The 16,139-nt window shown below is 50.2% G+C and overlaps 1 protein-coding gene across 1 annotated transcript in view; it reads right to left on the reverse strand.

Annotated features, from left to right (window-relative positions):
• Nucleotides 1-1,718: 1,718 nt before the first annotated feature.
• LOC119104769 (neuroglobin) overlaps nt 1,719-16,139 on the reverse strand; it is a gene marked incomplete in the record, with an annotated part of 118,452 nt that continues 104,031 nt past the window's right edge. Inside the window, 2 exon segments of the mRNA XM_037228489.1 lie at nt 1,719-3,366; nt 11,561-11,659. Of these exon segments, the coding sequence (XP_037084384.1) occupies nt 3,217-3,366; nt 11,561-11,659 (249 nt within the window).

The following is a 16,139-nucleotide window of genomic DNA, read 5'->3' on the forward strand; positions in this document are numbered from 1 at the left end:
GGGGGGGGAGCGTCGCCGTCACGCTGAAGGTCAGGCGCGGGAACGAGCGGTCGTCGGCCGAGCTTTGGGTCACCTGAGGCCATCCCAGAGGCCGCGTTGAGCCAAGCTGATAACCGAATTGACTTCTAATTGACCTTCACGCTGACAACAAGTTAATTGAATTGATGTGTTTACAAAGCAGCATACACGTTGCTTCAAAGGGTGTTTGAAACGCGTTGAACGCAATTCAGTTCAACTCAACGATGACTTGCGCAGGCGTATCAATTATGATGCCAAAGCGCTGGATAAAGGGGGAGGGCAAAGGGTGGGGCCCTACCCACGTGCGAGCCAAGAATGAACCGGGTGGCGCGCGCAGCTGCGGATGTGCCTGCTTTGAGTGAATGTGGTGGAGCTCCGAATGTAGGAGGTCTGTGTGGATTAGTTAAGGACCAGGAGGCTCCCAGCGTCGATATTCAGCGGGCCCTTGCCAGTGTAGTTCACCAGTTACATGGGATCCCTACCGATTTGGGACGTACCGTGGAATTCAGGACGTTTAACCTTTCTCAATGCGTCTGATTCTGTTTTTGCCCCGTTCAACCATTACCACTAGCTAAACGGTGGAGGTAGGATACCACGGTTACGGGCGCACAACCATGTAAGGTGGGACCGCCGTTCACGATGCCTGACCGGACCTACCATCCCGCCGACACCGCGGTCACCTGCGTCATCCTGGCTCTGTGGCTGCCATGTGTGTTGATGTCGGGTGTGCCGGACTCATTACGTGCCGAGTCGTGCGCGTAACATCACCTGGCTCGTATGCCGACCAATGGGCTCCTCACGAAGAATTTGCTCTTGTGAGGGGGCGTGATGGCGGCAGCCGGTGACGCATATCAGAGACCTACGGCAGCAGCACCCGCGCGCGCACCCCACCCATTGCAGAAATCCGCCCGTGCTTTGAGTGAAGATGAGGGATAGGGCCGACGGTGGGAGATCTTGCATCGTAAATCCTGACTAATGCATGTGAGATGCAGGAATGGTCCTCTAAGTATGTTTTCAAGTCTGCGAAACCATCAGGTATTCGGTGTACTGACTAGGAGACCACACTCTCAAAACGATGTCTGCCTGCGCCAAGAGAGTCGCAAAACGGAATGCAGCGTGAGTCTCGAGACAGCTTTAGTTGAAATGTGACCACAATGAAAGCTTATAGTGTGCATTGGGTAATTCAAGCGTGATTTTAGTGATATTCAAATTCGTCGATAACCAGGGCGCTTATCCCCAAAAAAGTTTTCTGAAAACTTTAAAAAATAGAAACTCCTTTAAGGGAACTCATTTAACGGATGTTTGCAAAGCTCTGCCATTGCATTTGACGTACACCAAGCATACGCTGGATTTGCTTCCCTGTCAGAGTTTGTAACTAAGAATATCTAGATACTGATTTAAACGAGTTTTTCAACATATTGGGATCGTAGCATGTGGCGTTCTATTACCTGTACCCATCTGTACGCACAAATGGTGCAAGATATACGTACGGAAATCTGCGGGTACGGGCCAATAAATAAATCGCCTTTTGACAAAATGGAGCTTTAAACCTGAAATGCTTATCTTCCGAACGACATTGCAGCATTTAAAAAGGCAGCTGCTGACAAGACCCGGGCTATCTCGATTCCGAGCCTCGGCTTGAGACATACACACTTGTCGACGTGTATTGTCGAAGCACATTACATTCACACAAGCAGTGACGTAAATGTGCGATATTGATGGCACATTCAGCCCAGCAGCCTCTCTGGCAATGCAGCATTAAACGCAGCTATGCCCGTGCGAATGACTACATTTGTGACGTCTGTGCCACAGCACGACGCAAGACAAAAGCCTCGAAAATATCGGCAGAAATATACCGGAGTACAGTCGAATTACGCCGAGCGTGAGTGCGGGTAATTATCGACAGTTTGAATGGCACGGAGCTAAGTGACAAGAAGCGTCGCACTGTTCGCCCGTTCGTGATAGCACGCCCTTTCAGCCTCTTCTGGAAGCAGAATCGTAGTTGGTCACGCTAAGATTTTGGTAGAGGGGTAACTGGTTGCCACCTAAATCTGCGGTTCAGGCCTTGTCCCGTGCGTGAACACATCTAGTATTTTCAATTTTACACACCATCACACGCATGTGTCTTGGTACGGCGATGACACCAGACATTACACGCCATGAACAAACCACCCGTACGCACACAATCACATCATTTAGTTAAGCCGTACCCGAACAGGCTAAGGAGTGAACGCACAAATGCCCATTTAATGACGTCATTCCCCTGTGTGGGCTATCGAATGACCACGTTTGGTGACTTTCCGAGGATAATTTGTGCACGGAATACTAACTGCACCCTCGGAAAGGGTTCCAGCTCGCGGACCACGAGCTGACGTCTTTTTATTCGTTCATCTCTACGCGCGTCCTTATCACCTTCCAGGCGCCACACAAAGTCAACCAATCGCCCAGCTCTATGCTCTGAAGGCTGTGCGAAGCCACGAACAAAACCGCATCCTTGCCCTAGCCACGGACGGTGAGACGAGCAGGGCTCTAGACCCCGCATACGCACAGTTGACACCGCTGTTGACCACCAAAACCTAAAGAGGTCGGCCATTCAGCCCACCACTAGCCTCTAGCCGCTTGAAAAGCCACGCAGATGCGCCAGCGTCATTCGTGAGGGCATTGTGGCATACATGACTGCGTGTCCAGTGGCGTTACACTAACCAGCGTTTACTTTGCCGCATAGCGCATAGCGTGGGACGGTGAGCGTCCTTCGTTGAGGACATGGTGGAAAGGCTCGAAAGAGAGCGGGAACACGCCGAGTCGGGTTTTACCATTATATCAGGCGATGTACGTGCGAACACAGGAAAACACGAACGGAGGGCATGGTCCTCAAATACGCACCGTGCGAACGGATGCGCAATTTGCGGCACAAGTCCCAGCTACGAAAACACTGATCCACAGGAAGCCACCACGTTTTGATGGTAATTCACGACGATCCTTCCGACCTCGCCTATCCAGTCGCCTCCCTGCCGTGGCGGTTGGAGCGGGCCCAACACGACCCGAATCACCACAACTCAGTCACCGCGCTCGAAGCCGTCCCCCCCCCCCCCCTCGAGCCGCGGGTCAAAGGTCAACGACCGCCTGCGGGCGCAAGAGTCTGCGCCCGCGCCTGTTTGCAGGCAGGGATTAAGGATTAAGGCGGCCGCCGGCCAGGGGTCAGTACTCGATGGTGTGGGTCGTGACCTCTTGCGCGTGCGGAGTGGACTTGCGACGGAGAGACGGCAGCTTCATGCTGCGCCGCGGTGATGATTCTTGCATAGCTGTCTGGCTGTCGCGCAAGCCCAGCTTCATGCTGTAGCTGATCACCTGGAAACCGCGCAGCAGCGTCAACGTCTGCATCAAGCTTGGCAAGGACGAAAGCGGCAGAAGTGGTTCCGCTGATTACCTTGTTGAACACGGTTTCCCTGACACACAAAACACAGTTTCCCTGTGCGACCCCGAACCAAACGTTCGCGACCAGCCTGAGCCTCCGCATACACGAGCACAAACAGTGCGACGCAGCGGAGTCCTCTGAGCCGACGAGCAAACGTGCCGTTACCAATTCACGCAAATCCAGAGAACTCAAACTTGTCCCCGAAATGAAGGCAAGAGGAACATATGGGAAGGTACGTTCCTCCTTTGAGGTGAGCCCGCGTAACCTTTGAGAGCTGAATTCTCTTGTCGAATCGCCGGAACCAGCTGGATATGTCACGTAGTGCATGGGAACCTACGCAGGAATGACGTGTAACATTTAAGAAGTTAGCAACACGCTTCGCGCAAAACTGCATCAACTCGCAAAGCTTTAGGCACGTGTTGCCTTGTGAATGCGTGTTGAATAGCTGGTAATTTTTGCTTTCACGACTGTCAAAGTACGTGACAGCTCTCTGTGGGCAGCAACTCACAATTCTCTAACCAGGCTGCGTTCCAGGAAAGAGTGCGCTCGAGCATACGAGCGGACCAAGGGGCTGTAGTACGGGGCGTCGAGGTCTGACGTCCGCGAATCGCAGGACGGTGAGAATCTTTTTATTCCGTCTATTACTTGGTTTTCGGCAACTTGAAGTTGTCTGTAGAATTTAGCTTCTTCCAAGATTAGAAGCTGGGTACGCTTGTGGGTGGCCCACACACCCTTGCCGGAGTGGGTGGTGGCAATGAAGGCGACGATCCGGCCCGAGAGGTGCCGGCCCACGCCTGAGCTCGGCAACACGATTGTCCTTCAGTGTCCAGAGTTCTAAAACGAGAGCAATGTAGCACAGATGCTCATTGAAACAGTTATTTGTTGTTTGAAACAGCCGGTTGAAGTGTTGTATGGGCAGCAGCTCGCATGTATATATATATATATATATATATATATATATATATATATATATGTGTGTGTGTGTGTGTGTGTGTGTGTGTGTGTGTGTGTGTGTGTGTGTGTGTGTGTGTGTGTGTGTGTGTGTGTGTGTGTGTGTGTGTGTTTGTGCGATATTTTTTCGAGCTAGTGAATGTATTTCATTTCAAGCGATAAGAAGTTGCGATTTGATCAACGCGTCTGACATGGGCTCACCATGACAACAGCCCGGCACCCGCATCGACTTCCCCGTGTTCATTATCTGCGTTGTCTGGATTCTCTGCGTGCATGACCTCACTGGGACATGGACCTACACGCCGTCGTCTCAGCAACAAAATCCACGATATTCGGTTAAGCTTAACACAATAAGTGCCCCGTAACATGGTCATTCTTAAAGCAGTGTCATACTTATGGACGATTCTTCTGGCGTCTCCTTCACGGGGCTTACCGATAACTAAGCGATAAATAGGCGTCTTATGCCCCAGAGGTCAAGGCCTTGTTACGGCATTTTGAGCGAGGGAAGACACTAAAGGCATGACATCTTTAACATGAACTTATGATCTTTCACTGAATTTCCATTTGTCCCGGATTTATGCCGCGTTGTTCGTGAATTCACATGAAAACAACACAAAAGTGCACAATATTAGCTGCAATCTTGTGTGATGGGGTGCACGGTGAATGTGTGTGATGTGTGAACGGAACTGGACCAGCTATGAAGGGGATGGGATTTGGCCGAGTGTGGGAGCATGTCCCCGCACTTCTCGTGTTAAGAAAACCCAGCTGGTGAAGTGGCAAGAAGAAGGGAGACAGGCAGGATAAATTTTTTTGCTCCCTCCTTAACTTGAAACGCGTTTCCGAAGGTGTCTCGGTTTGACTCGCCGAAAGCGACATGAAGCCTGCAACGTTGTTGGTTGAAATGATAATATGATATGCTCAGTTTTCTCTCCGGTTGTGCTAGCTTCGGATGGCAGCCATTTTGTTGTGCATTTCAATGGAGCCTTAGCTGCTTTGCCCTGGTTAGGCCGGCACCCAAACTCATTTTGCAAAACCGCGTTTCTGAGTGACAAGTATTGTAAACCACTCAAAATATCCGGGGACCGTGGCCGCAGAGTGAAGGAGCACTGCGTCGTGATCCGTAACAAACATTTTCAGTGAAGCACGCCGCGTACTCTGCAGCGCATGAGCTAGGCCAGCGTGTTCGACATTAGCAACTAATCAACCCGAGCAATGGAGAAGGCATCGACTCGCCTCGCTTGTGCTCCGACAAATATATCTTGGTTTATTTTGTTTCATTTTTTATGAAGGCGTTTTTATGTATTTTGACGTATCATCTTTTATTGTACTATTTTGGCATTTTGGTTTCTTGAATGCGCAGCGCCTCGGAGCTGCCATGGGTGGGAATTTATCTGCCCACAATCCACTGCATCTCGACCATCCTGTTGCACTCACGCAGAATAACCGCAATTTGCATCATTAATGACCTGCGGACCTCTCGGGCCATCATTAATGACTCGCCATTAATGCAAACCACATCATACAGTGCGCCTAATCCATCGGCCCATTTGGACACGCTTCTGGCTAAGTGCGGCGGTGTATCGTCTCATTAGTCGCCGAATGCGCGCTGTTTGGGACCCAGTGACATTAGTGGCTAGTGCCTGACGACGGTGAGTCGACGGCGAGGGCAAAAGGTCGATTGTCGAGCTAAGTATGCCTGAACAAGTTCCTCTGAATTTTCTTGGGAGAGCGGATTTTCAGCTCACTGAATAACGATGGCTTGGCGGTCAGCGACCTGACATTTTTTTATCTGATGTGATTGTAAGGGCCACACTGATACTTGCTGGCGGCTTGCCAGTGTCGGCCAGCGCCGTGGGAGTGGGTCAATTCATAAACTTAATTCCGAGCAATGATGTACCAGAATAAAGTTTTCCACCAGCCTGTAAACATTATCCTCTTTGCATTGAGAAATCGCTCGTTAGATTTTCCGTTACACTTAATGTCGAGTTTTGTCCTTTTAAATTGACTTTCGCCAAATCAGAATAAGAAAATGTATTAAAAGGAAATGGTTTCTTTATAAAATGTCTTTTTTAAATGTTAAACAAATCATCGCAAGAAAACTATCTTCCCACAAATGTGCGCTGCCTCGGCCATCCCCGATCTTCACCATGTTCGATCAACGGCGATCATCACCACGTTCGCCCAGCACTGATCATCACCACGTTCGACCAGCACCCATCGCCACCACGTTCGGTTAGCACGCATTATCTCCGTGTTCCATTAGGATAGATCATGACCACGTTCGATCAGTACTGATTATGACCACGTTCGATCAATACCGATCATCACCACGTTCGATCAGCACCGATCATCACCACTTTCGGTCAGTACCGATCATCCCCACGCCCGATTGGCACCGGTCATCACCACGTTCGATCAGCACCCATCGCCGCCACGTTCTGATAGCACTCATCATCTCCGTGTTCCATTAGGATTGATCATGACCGCGTTCGATCAGTACCGATCATGACCACGTTCGATCAATACCGGTCATCACCACGCTCGATTAGCACCGATCATCACCACGTTCCATCAGCACCCATCATCATCACGTTTGATACGCACCGATCATCACGTCAGATCAGCACCGATCATCATCACGTTCCATCAGCACACATCGTAACCACATCATCGACCTCATCATCATCCGTCCCCATCATCCATCAACCACATCATCGCTCCATCATCGACCGCCCCCTGGGCGTCCATCTCGAAAATGACGGAATTATCCCGATCGATCTGCCTTTCTCCAACCCACACCCCCACCTATCACATCAACAGTCAGGACACAGGCGGAGGTGAGTTCATCCCATCCCTTACAGACAGGCATGTGCCTGGTTTCTAGGGCTGTTTTCTGGTTCCCACTGGCTCTTCCGGCAGAAGAAGGCTGTGGATCTCTTGCAGTTGCGCGCGTGACGATTCGAATAAAGCAGACATGGCGATCATACGGAAACAGTCGCCCAGGCTTACTTGGCGCTGTGGTACGGTTACAAAGTTTCAGAACGAGGCGTGTAGCGTATGTGACCTGAGCTGACCTAAGCCGCTGACGTGCCACGCGGGTTGACCTGCGCGTTCCCTCTCGCATCGACGACCTCCAACCTACAGCGGCGTACGAGGCGAAACACACATGACCGATGGGGTTTTGGATGGTTTTGATCGGATGGGACACAGCGATTGACCTTCGGCTGCCGGACTTCTGACCTCCGTGACCCGGAACTGAGGTGCCCGGCCCTTTGCTGAACTCCTCCACGACTCCTGCGATTAGGCAGTCGTGCGTGCTTTTCGAGACGGTCTGGTGGTAACCAGTTTAGATCTAGCCTCCCGCACCGTGAACAGCTAAAATTTGACGTGTCATAACATTCTAGGGGTCTGGTGAGAGGGGACAATTGGCAAATTATGACCAAGGAAAAACAGCTTAGCTAAATTTATCATTCACTTATAAGAGGCATCTAGGTTAAAGCGGGATACATGAGGAGGCCTGTAGGTATTTCAGACACCGATTTGGAACCTGACATTGTCTGACCTTGCTTGGCCAGAAGGTCACAGTCTAGGGGCCCCAAATTTCGATAAGAATTAATTATCAGATGGCTCAACATTCACAAATTACACGAATTTAGTATTTCTACCTTTCATAATTTTAAAGATCCCTCTGTGCAATCAGATTCTGCTCCCCCCCCCCCCCCCCCAATCCGGCCGCGTCGCATTTGTCGGCGACCAGGGCGCGTGTTACAGGATGTGAGGTACGATGGAGGCTAGAACGCTGGCGCAGCCAATACTAACGAACGGATTGCGCCAGCAGTTGACACGCGAACACCAAAAAGACAAGGCAAGACATGAAACATTCTCTCAACACTACATGAATATAAATCATGGGGTTCGGCGTTCAGACGATTCGCCTCCTGCTCGTTATACATTCCAACCGCTTCCAGCTACAGCTTATGCCAAGGCTGGCAACGTGCCAGCAGCCGCGATGCCGGCGGTTTGACGCGCGACATTCAGCTGACGAATTCTCACACTTCATCACGTGGTTAATAAACACGTTGGTTCAATCAACCTTGGCGCTAGCTGAGGGCGCGGGCGGCGGAACGATGTGGAGGCAGTGTGATGCCTATGGTCTTTACTAGCGGAGCCGTGAAGCCACTTGAGTGTGTCTGCATGTAACGTGCATTACCTTACAGCACATTAATTTCCGACACGCCCCCATTTTTCGCATAACCCATCAGCGGCCGGTTCGTGAACTGGAGGTTGGCTCGCCCGGCACGCTCGCAAAACGTGGCTCTATGCGGGAAGGGCTGGCAATTCTTTGCACCGTCGTTGTTCCTTACTCTTTTGGGATTTTATCTGCAAATCAAGTCTGCCACGCAAGCTAGACTTTGAGGCCACCAGAGGCACTCGCTAACGCCGCATTCGTGGCCCACTGTCAGAGGCACATAGCTGGATTTTGAGCCGTCACTTTTGCTTTGAATTTTGAACTGAACGCCTCTCTCCTACCTGTAAGCTTCCATATTATCCGAGAGATGGTAACACGCCCCTGTTGTGTGTTGACCTCCAATTTGGAGCTCCGGTAATGGGCTGGTTTTAGCACAGCACTGAACAGCATAATTTGGCTTTTTTCGTCTCTTTTTGACAACTTGTTTTGACATCGTATGTGAGTAGCTATTGTGGCGGGGTAAAAGTGCAACTGTTTTACCGGTTCCTGACCGCAACCTGCAACGCAAAACAAACTTGCAAACATTCAGGAGTCTTCCTCGTGTGCAGAAATATTCCGACTGCGAACATGCAAAGTTTGAATTCAAGGTCAAATTAGGTGAACAGCCTGACTGTTCATTTCATGTTTTGATGGGTAAATGTAGCCTTGAGTTAAAGATCATGTGCACACGATTGCAGAATGTATCATCAGGATGGTTTGTAGGCATGGCTGGGCAGTATATCGGCGCTCCGTTTCCTTTGCTTTTTCACTCCATCTCCATGAAGCCGTGCGATATTAGCGTGCACGCTAGAAATCATTAGTTTTACTTGCGCGCCAAACCAGAGTCAAAGACGGAAGGTCAGTCAGTTATAGAGCCCGAGTCAATGTCATTTAGGGAGCCAGATTCGGTAAGAGAGTCATAGTCGACCAGACTGTCGAAGTCAGAGCCGGTGAGAGAATCAGAGTCAGAGCCAGTTCGGGAGTCAGTACCAGAGCCAGTTTAAGAGTCAGGGTCAGAGTAAGGGAGTCAGAGTCAGGTGGAGCGCGAATTGCTCCGCGTATTCGTCATACCACCCGTACCGGAACCAGGACGGTGACTCTCATGGAGTCTCACCGTGCTATGCTGCTAAGCCAAGTCAGTGTCATGTCGCCAGTAATACCAGCTTTGCACAAATCCAGTGGCGGGCTATTGCGATCTTGTTGCGGTGTGTTACGATCTTGGGCATGACGATCAGCAAGTCAGGCAATATGCTTTCTGCTCTCCAGTCGAAGGACGGTGAGACCTGTGATGCCAGATGCTTGAGCTTCGGACGCATAGAGCAGCCAGAATTTGCGGCGGAAGAGGGCTATCTTAACGAGCAATTTCCCGCCCCATTGATATGTTTACGGGCGAGTCCCCGCCCATTGATATCTTTACGGACGAGCTCCCGCAGCGCAGACATATTTACGAGCAAGTCCCCGCCCTTCTGACATCTTTAAAGGCGAGTCCCCACCTCATTGACATCTCAACGGGCGAGTCCCCGCCTCATTGACATCTTTACGGGCGAGTCGCCGCTACATTGATATCTTTACGGGCGAGTTCCCGCCCTTCAGACATATTTACGGACGAGTTCTCGCCTCATTAACATCTTAACGGGCGAATCCCCGCCCTTCTGATTACGTACTGCAGGCACACTAACAGACCCAACAAACACTCACAGGTACAATACTAGCGTATCAATGAGCTATCGACATTGGTGTGCCCTAGTGCCCTAAACAGCTTTTTTGTTGCGTACCGCACCTTGTTCACTCGGCTATGCCCTGGCCTTGGGACTAAGTTACGGCTGTTGGGCTCCGCATTTTGCTGCCCATGCTAGTGTCGTGAGGTTCAAAGCCAGAGCAGGTTTCCTGATCGCCAAATTCTGGAACTATTTTCGTTGGTGTGAGGGTAAAAAGCTGCGCTCGAAGCTGACGGGACGGGGGAGCGGGGAGGAGCCTCCCTTTCCCTTGGTTTCACTACTGTGCGCCAGCCTTGGTGTGTATGTAACATTGAGTACATACGTTGCATTTAACATTGCAATTTATTTGCACCTTTCAGCACAGAAAGGGAATTCCAAATCTACCACCGAAAAACTCACAACTCACGCGGTACATATGGAGCCTTCTATGTGTTCATGGTACAAGTGGTCCCCTTACTTGTTCGTGCTTATTCACACCGTGTCTTTGGTGCTTTTAAGAATAATCCACCGAAGGCCAATCTATGAACCCCGGCGCGCGTACTGTGTGTTTCGTTCTTTTTCAGAGTGGTCCAGCGTTGCTCAGTATATACCAGTGTGTAGATCACTTTTTTGTTCACTTGATCACTTGTTGGATTACAGTTTATTGATGTAACCCTCCTTTCCAATTTGAGTACAAAATGCGAAGTCGAGGAAAGCACGTGTTTTGTGTATTTGGGAGAAGCTTTAGCTATTTGTCTCTCTCAGCCTATGCCAACTTACCTCAGCCTCAACCAACTATATAACGTTCGTTAGAAAAACTATGGAATATTAGTTCTCAATAAATTCGAAATGAGCGTCAGAAACTATCCTTTACAGCAAACTCCACAGAAATAAACAGGTTGGTTTTGACCCCAGTCCAATCTTCATTCCTGGCCCTAGGCCAATGGAATTTATTCATTCAATTGCTATGCTGCCCAAAAAAACACCTCAGAGATTCATGGCTCTGGCTAACACTCTGCTGTTGCATGAGATTGAACGATTCCCTAGAAATTGTCTTCGCTGAAACCATGACCTGTCCTTGGCCTGCCGCGGGTCAGCGACCTTGCAAAGTGCGTCTAATTTGTTAAGCCTCGCATGGTTTAATACGACCAATGGGCCGGTCGATTTCCTGCTCATAATGCATGGATCGCCATCTCCGCCGCCACCCCCCACACCCCCTCCCCATCGCCAGCGTGTCGGGGTGTGACTCACCTGGAAAAGTTTAAGCCACGCCTGCTCCGCACCGTCGCCCCACTGGTTGGCCTCCACGAGGCTGGGACGAATCACCATGATGAACTGCTGTCCCATCATCTGTAACGGACGGCAGCGTCAGTATCGGGGCTACATGCGACCCGCAGCGGGCTCGCCGAGCACTACCAGACGGTGGCGGGTGGTGGGAGACGACGGCACCTGCTGTGACATTCGAAAGGAAGGACTGTGGCGAAGGCTTCCGATTGACGCTGCCGGTCTCAATATCCATTGCTTGTCATTTTTACATCGGACTTATAGACGTTTGCGACGCATCGTCTGAAAAGGATTCATTTGTGTGCATAATACTTGCTACGCCCTCGTGCAGCGAGTTGATGGCCTAGTGTCCTTACCTACGTAGCACAACTAGAAAAACTTCTCCGCGCTGGGTTTTTTGTTCTGTGTCCCTAGCACGTTGAATGACAACTTTTAATTACTGCCCACAGACCGACGTTAAGTCAACAGCTGAGCGTTAAACGTAAATAAAGGCTACACAGCACTGACGCGACATTTCGTCATTTGCCACCGGCACTGCGGAATGTTTAGGAGCGCTATCGTGGCGAACCATACGGGACGAATGTGTTCCAGTGGCGAAACGTGGCAGTAAGTTTCACTTTAAGTCCCCTTAACTTCCAGTGAGCATGGCCGCTGCTTCATCGGTGACCAGCATTTCTGCAAACGACTCCCGCACATCGACCAGCGTGACCAAATCGCGCACCTGGCACATCGACCAACAGAGGCGTCATGCACCACGTGGCTCATTCATCGCGGCCGTTTTGGCCTGCTGTGCTGCCGCTGCTGTTTTGGCTTGCTGTGCTGCCTCTGTGCCGCCGCCACTGCGTGAGGCATCCGCATCACAGCGGAGAACACTGGAAGGCATTGTGGTAGGGGCCTTATGAGTGTCAACAGAGCGGAATGGAACCGGACGTGCCGTCCTCACCCGGTGAATGAAGCCCCCTTCCCCCCCCCCCCCCCCCGTTGCGGATGTACGGCCAGTGCATACTTTGACCTGCATTCATACTATGAAGCATGGGCGGCGCCACGGATTGCGAGATGGGGGCAGGATTTTCCAGGGGGTCTCCCAGACAAAATCGGCTTCCTCCCGGGCAGTGTCGTATTCAAAACGGTGAGACACCGAGGGCACTCTTATCGAAGTGCCACGTGTACGATATCCAATTAAATACGACAACAACATTCAGCATTCTGGCAACATTCACCGCAGGGATTCCACCCACAGAGCAGGTAAGGCTTAAGTCCTTTTTATCTTTCTTATCTTTATTAATCTTCCCGGCTGTTAACATGCAGCGTTCGCCGGATGTCCAGTGCCGACTCCGTCGAACAAAAAAAGCCTGCTATCTCCAATCATGCAGCCGTCCCATTAGTAATCTTCTTTGCCGACGCACGAGTCGCTGGTGGGATTTCATATTTTGTCGATAGCTGGCGCGTATGAAAATGAAGCCGTCTATCCCAGACACATCTCGTTTAAATACTGCCGGGAGACCCCCCCCCCCCCCCCCCTCACATCCCCTATCTCCTTATGTCAGCGGTCGTGTTGCCAGCTGAGTTGCCAACTGTGGCCTGCTGTGTTGTCAGCTGCTGCTTGCTGTGCTGTCAGCTGTGGCCTATCGTGTTGTCAACTGTGTCCTTCCGTGTTGTCAGCTATGGCCGACCGTGTTGTCATCTATGGCCTACCGTGTTGCCAGCTGTGGCCGGCTGTGTCGCCAGCTGTGGCCGGCTGTGTTGCCAGTTGACGCTGGCTGTGTTGCCAGCTGTGGCCGGCGGTGTTGTCAGCTGTGTCCAGTTGTGTTGTCAGCTGACGCTGGCTGTGTTGCCAGCTGTGGCCTGCTGTGTTGTGAGCTGTGGCCGACTGTGCTGCCAGCTGTGGCTTGGTGTGTTGTCAGCTGAGGTTTATGTTGCCAGCTGTGGCCGGCTGTGTTGTTATCTGTGGCCGACTGTGATGTCAGCTGTTGCCGGCTGCGTTGCGTGGCCAGCTGTGTTGTCAGCTGTGGCTAGCTGTGTTGTCATCTGTGGCCTGCTGTGTTGGCATCCGTGGCTTGCTGTGTTGTCATCTGTGGCCTGCCGTGTTGTCATCTGTGGCCGGCTGTGTTGCCAGCTGTGGCCTGCCGTGTTGTCAGCTGTAGCTTGCTGTGTTTTCAGCTGTGGCCGGCTATGTTGTCATCTGTGGCCGGCTGTGTTGCCAGCTGTGGTCTGCTGTGTTGTCAGCGGTAATGCGGTCATCCCGTGTTCGTATGAATAACCGCGAGATGCATTGTCACCGCAAACCAATCCTTTAAGCACTAAATCCCAGGATCACCTGATCCGCTACGAGTAGCATATCGCACCATTTAGGGTGTCCCATTACCTTGTTTCCATCTGGGCGCGACGAGGCTCGTTGATCCAGCCTCTCTCGTGGGTTTGATTCCTGTGCCTTTATGCCGTTTGAAACCGAGCCCTGGATTTTGGTTACATTTCTCCGATCGCTTCCTGACAGATGCCCCAGCAGTTCAATACCCTGAAACCTTGAATATGCCTTTGCACACCTGTAGTTAAAAAGCAGATGAGCGGTGATTTTAAGGCAGAAAATCCCATTACCGCGCACGAAGCACGGAGGTATTCAGATGATGTTATATGACGAAGTATAATGATACAAAGTGTGCTCAGCTTATGGAATGAGGCCGTAGCTACGACGGCGAGTGCAGAAAATTTCCTATTGTCTTGTACGATGCAGCGGTACTGCCTGCCTGCCGCGTGGTTGGCACGCTTTGAACGGTTATCACTTTGAAGTTAAGCACTTGTAAACACTTTTTCAGCCTAAAAAGTAAGATTGTAACGTGTAACCACCGCCGGCGGGTGTCACGTATGGGTGTACGGCGTGTCACGACACGAGAGCACGGGATCAGATGCGATCTGTGTACTGAGAGACATAATCTACATGTGATGACGTAACGTGTCATGACACTTGACATGTCATGACACGGCACGTCTGAGTCAGGCATGACCGACATCTCCGGGTCGTGATAAACCAAGCTTTTGGAATTCCTCCTGGTGCTCGTATCCCGAAACAAACACTCCGCGGGCCCAATCTCACCGGTGTTTTCCAATTTCGCGTGCTTGCAAAGATGCCGCTGAAGTAAGAATCGCCGAAGCCGACGGCCGCTTGTCACCATAAAACAGGCCAACACCTGTGTTTCGGGGTGGACCACTTTATTCCACTTCTATCTTGTACAATTTATGATATGCGTTATTAATCTTTGCCCGAGGTAGGCATGATATGTTTTACACATTTTACGCATCTTATGAGCATTCATCACCTTTACTGTCTTTGCTACTCGTGATTACCCGTGTGGGCGGGCAGCGCTCGGATCTAACAGCTTTTCAATCTCAAGCTGTCTGCAATGCGCAAAACACGTGCAATACAATTTTTGCTGTCATTTTAACAAACCAGCACGAACGAAGGCGCTAAGGTAAAAGGTCTGCCCTGTTCCTAACTATATCTAACAATACCCACGACTGTTTGAGGCGCCATGTCCACGATTCTCGGTGACGATTTTGTTTAGCATAAACCCCATCCATGCGGCACAATTCAGTGCCAAAGAAAGCAAACTTCATGGGAACGCGAGTGTTTTCTTCGGCAACTAAGTCAAAGTATGCGCATCACACTTGAGCACATGAGAAATATGATGATCTGTGACGATACCGTACCAGCCTGATCCGCAGCTGGGTCCCTCTGGTGGAATCCGTTAGTTTTTATGCGAAAAATAATTACAGAAATAAAATGACAATAATAATATGACATAAATAATATATATTAATGATATATAATTTATGACATAGAAATTAATACTAATAAGATGTAAAATACATCCCAATGCCTTTTTTAAAATGTTCGTTTAAAAACGATCTATCGATCGAATTTCGACATACGGTAACTAAAAATGGATCAATAACAGCGAGCAATTGATTACAACTCCCTGAAAGAACCAGAGGCTTGCTGGGCCACACCGGAACACAGTTAAAGGGAGTGTTCTTCACTTCTGTTAAGTTTTTAGCGGAGATAGTCATCCCGAGGACCTTTCGGTGCATCGCACAACCCTGCAGTTCTTAAGACTTAGATCTTACCAGTTTATGAGCTACACGCCTGCGAATGTGGGACTTTTTCAGGGTGAGTAATTCAAGATCACCTTGGCATTCATGACATTGAAATAACGTTATTCAACCCCAGCCACAGGAGTGAGAAGAGCTTCTAATTTACCGAGTATGATCGGTGACAGAAACTGATGCCTTTGTGAACCAATTGGTGACAAATTTCCGAAAATGAAAACAACTTTCAACAAACAAGACCATATTACAGCAGATTACCCCTGCTCGGTGCTACTCAAAGCTTAGTATTGGTCTGTAATCGCCAACGCTTGCAGCATAACCACGTGTCGAAACGTTGCCGTTTCGCTGTATAAGCAAGTTGAGCCGTAAGATGCTGCCAAACATAGTAGCTTTAATCAGGATAGCTTTAAACAGGTGCCAGAAACATACTAAAAATTATACT

Source organism: Pollicipes pollicipes, unplaced genomic scaffold, assembly GCF_011947565.3.
Source record: "Pollicipes pollicipes isolate AB1234 unplaced genomic scaffold, Ppol_2.1 Scaffold_6052;HRSCAF=7182_pilon_pilon_pilon, whole genome shotgun sequence".
NCBI lineage: Eukaryota > Metazoa > Arthropoda > Thecostraca > Pollicipedomorpha > Pollicipedidae > Pollicipes > Pollicipes pollicipes.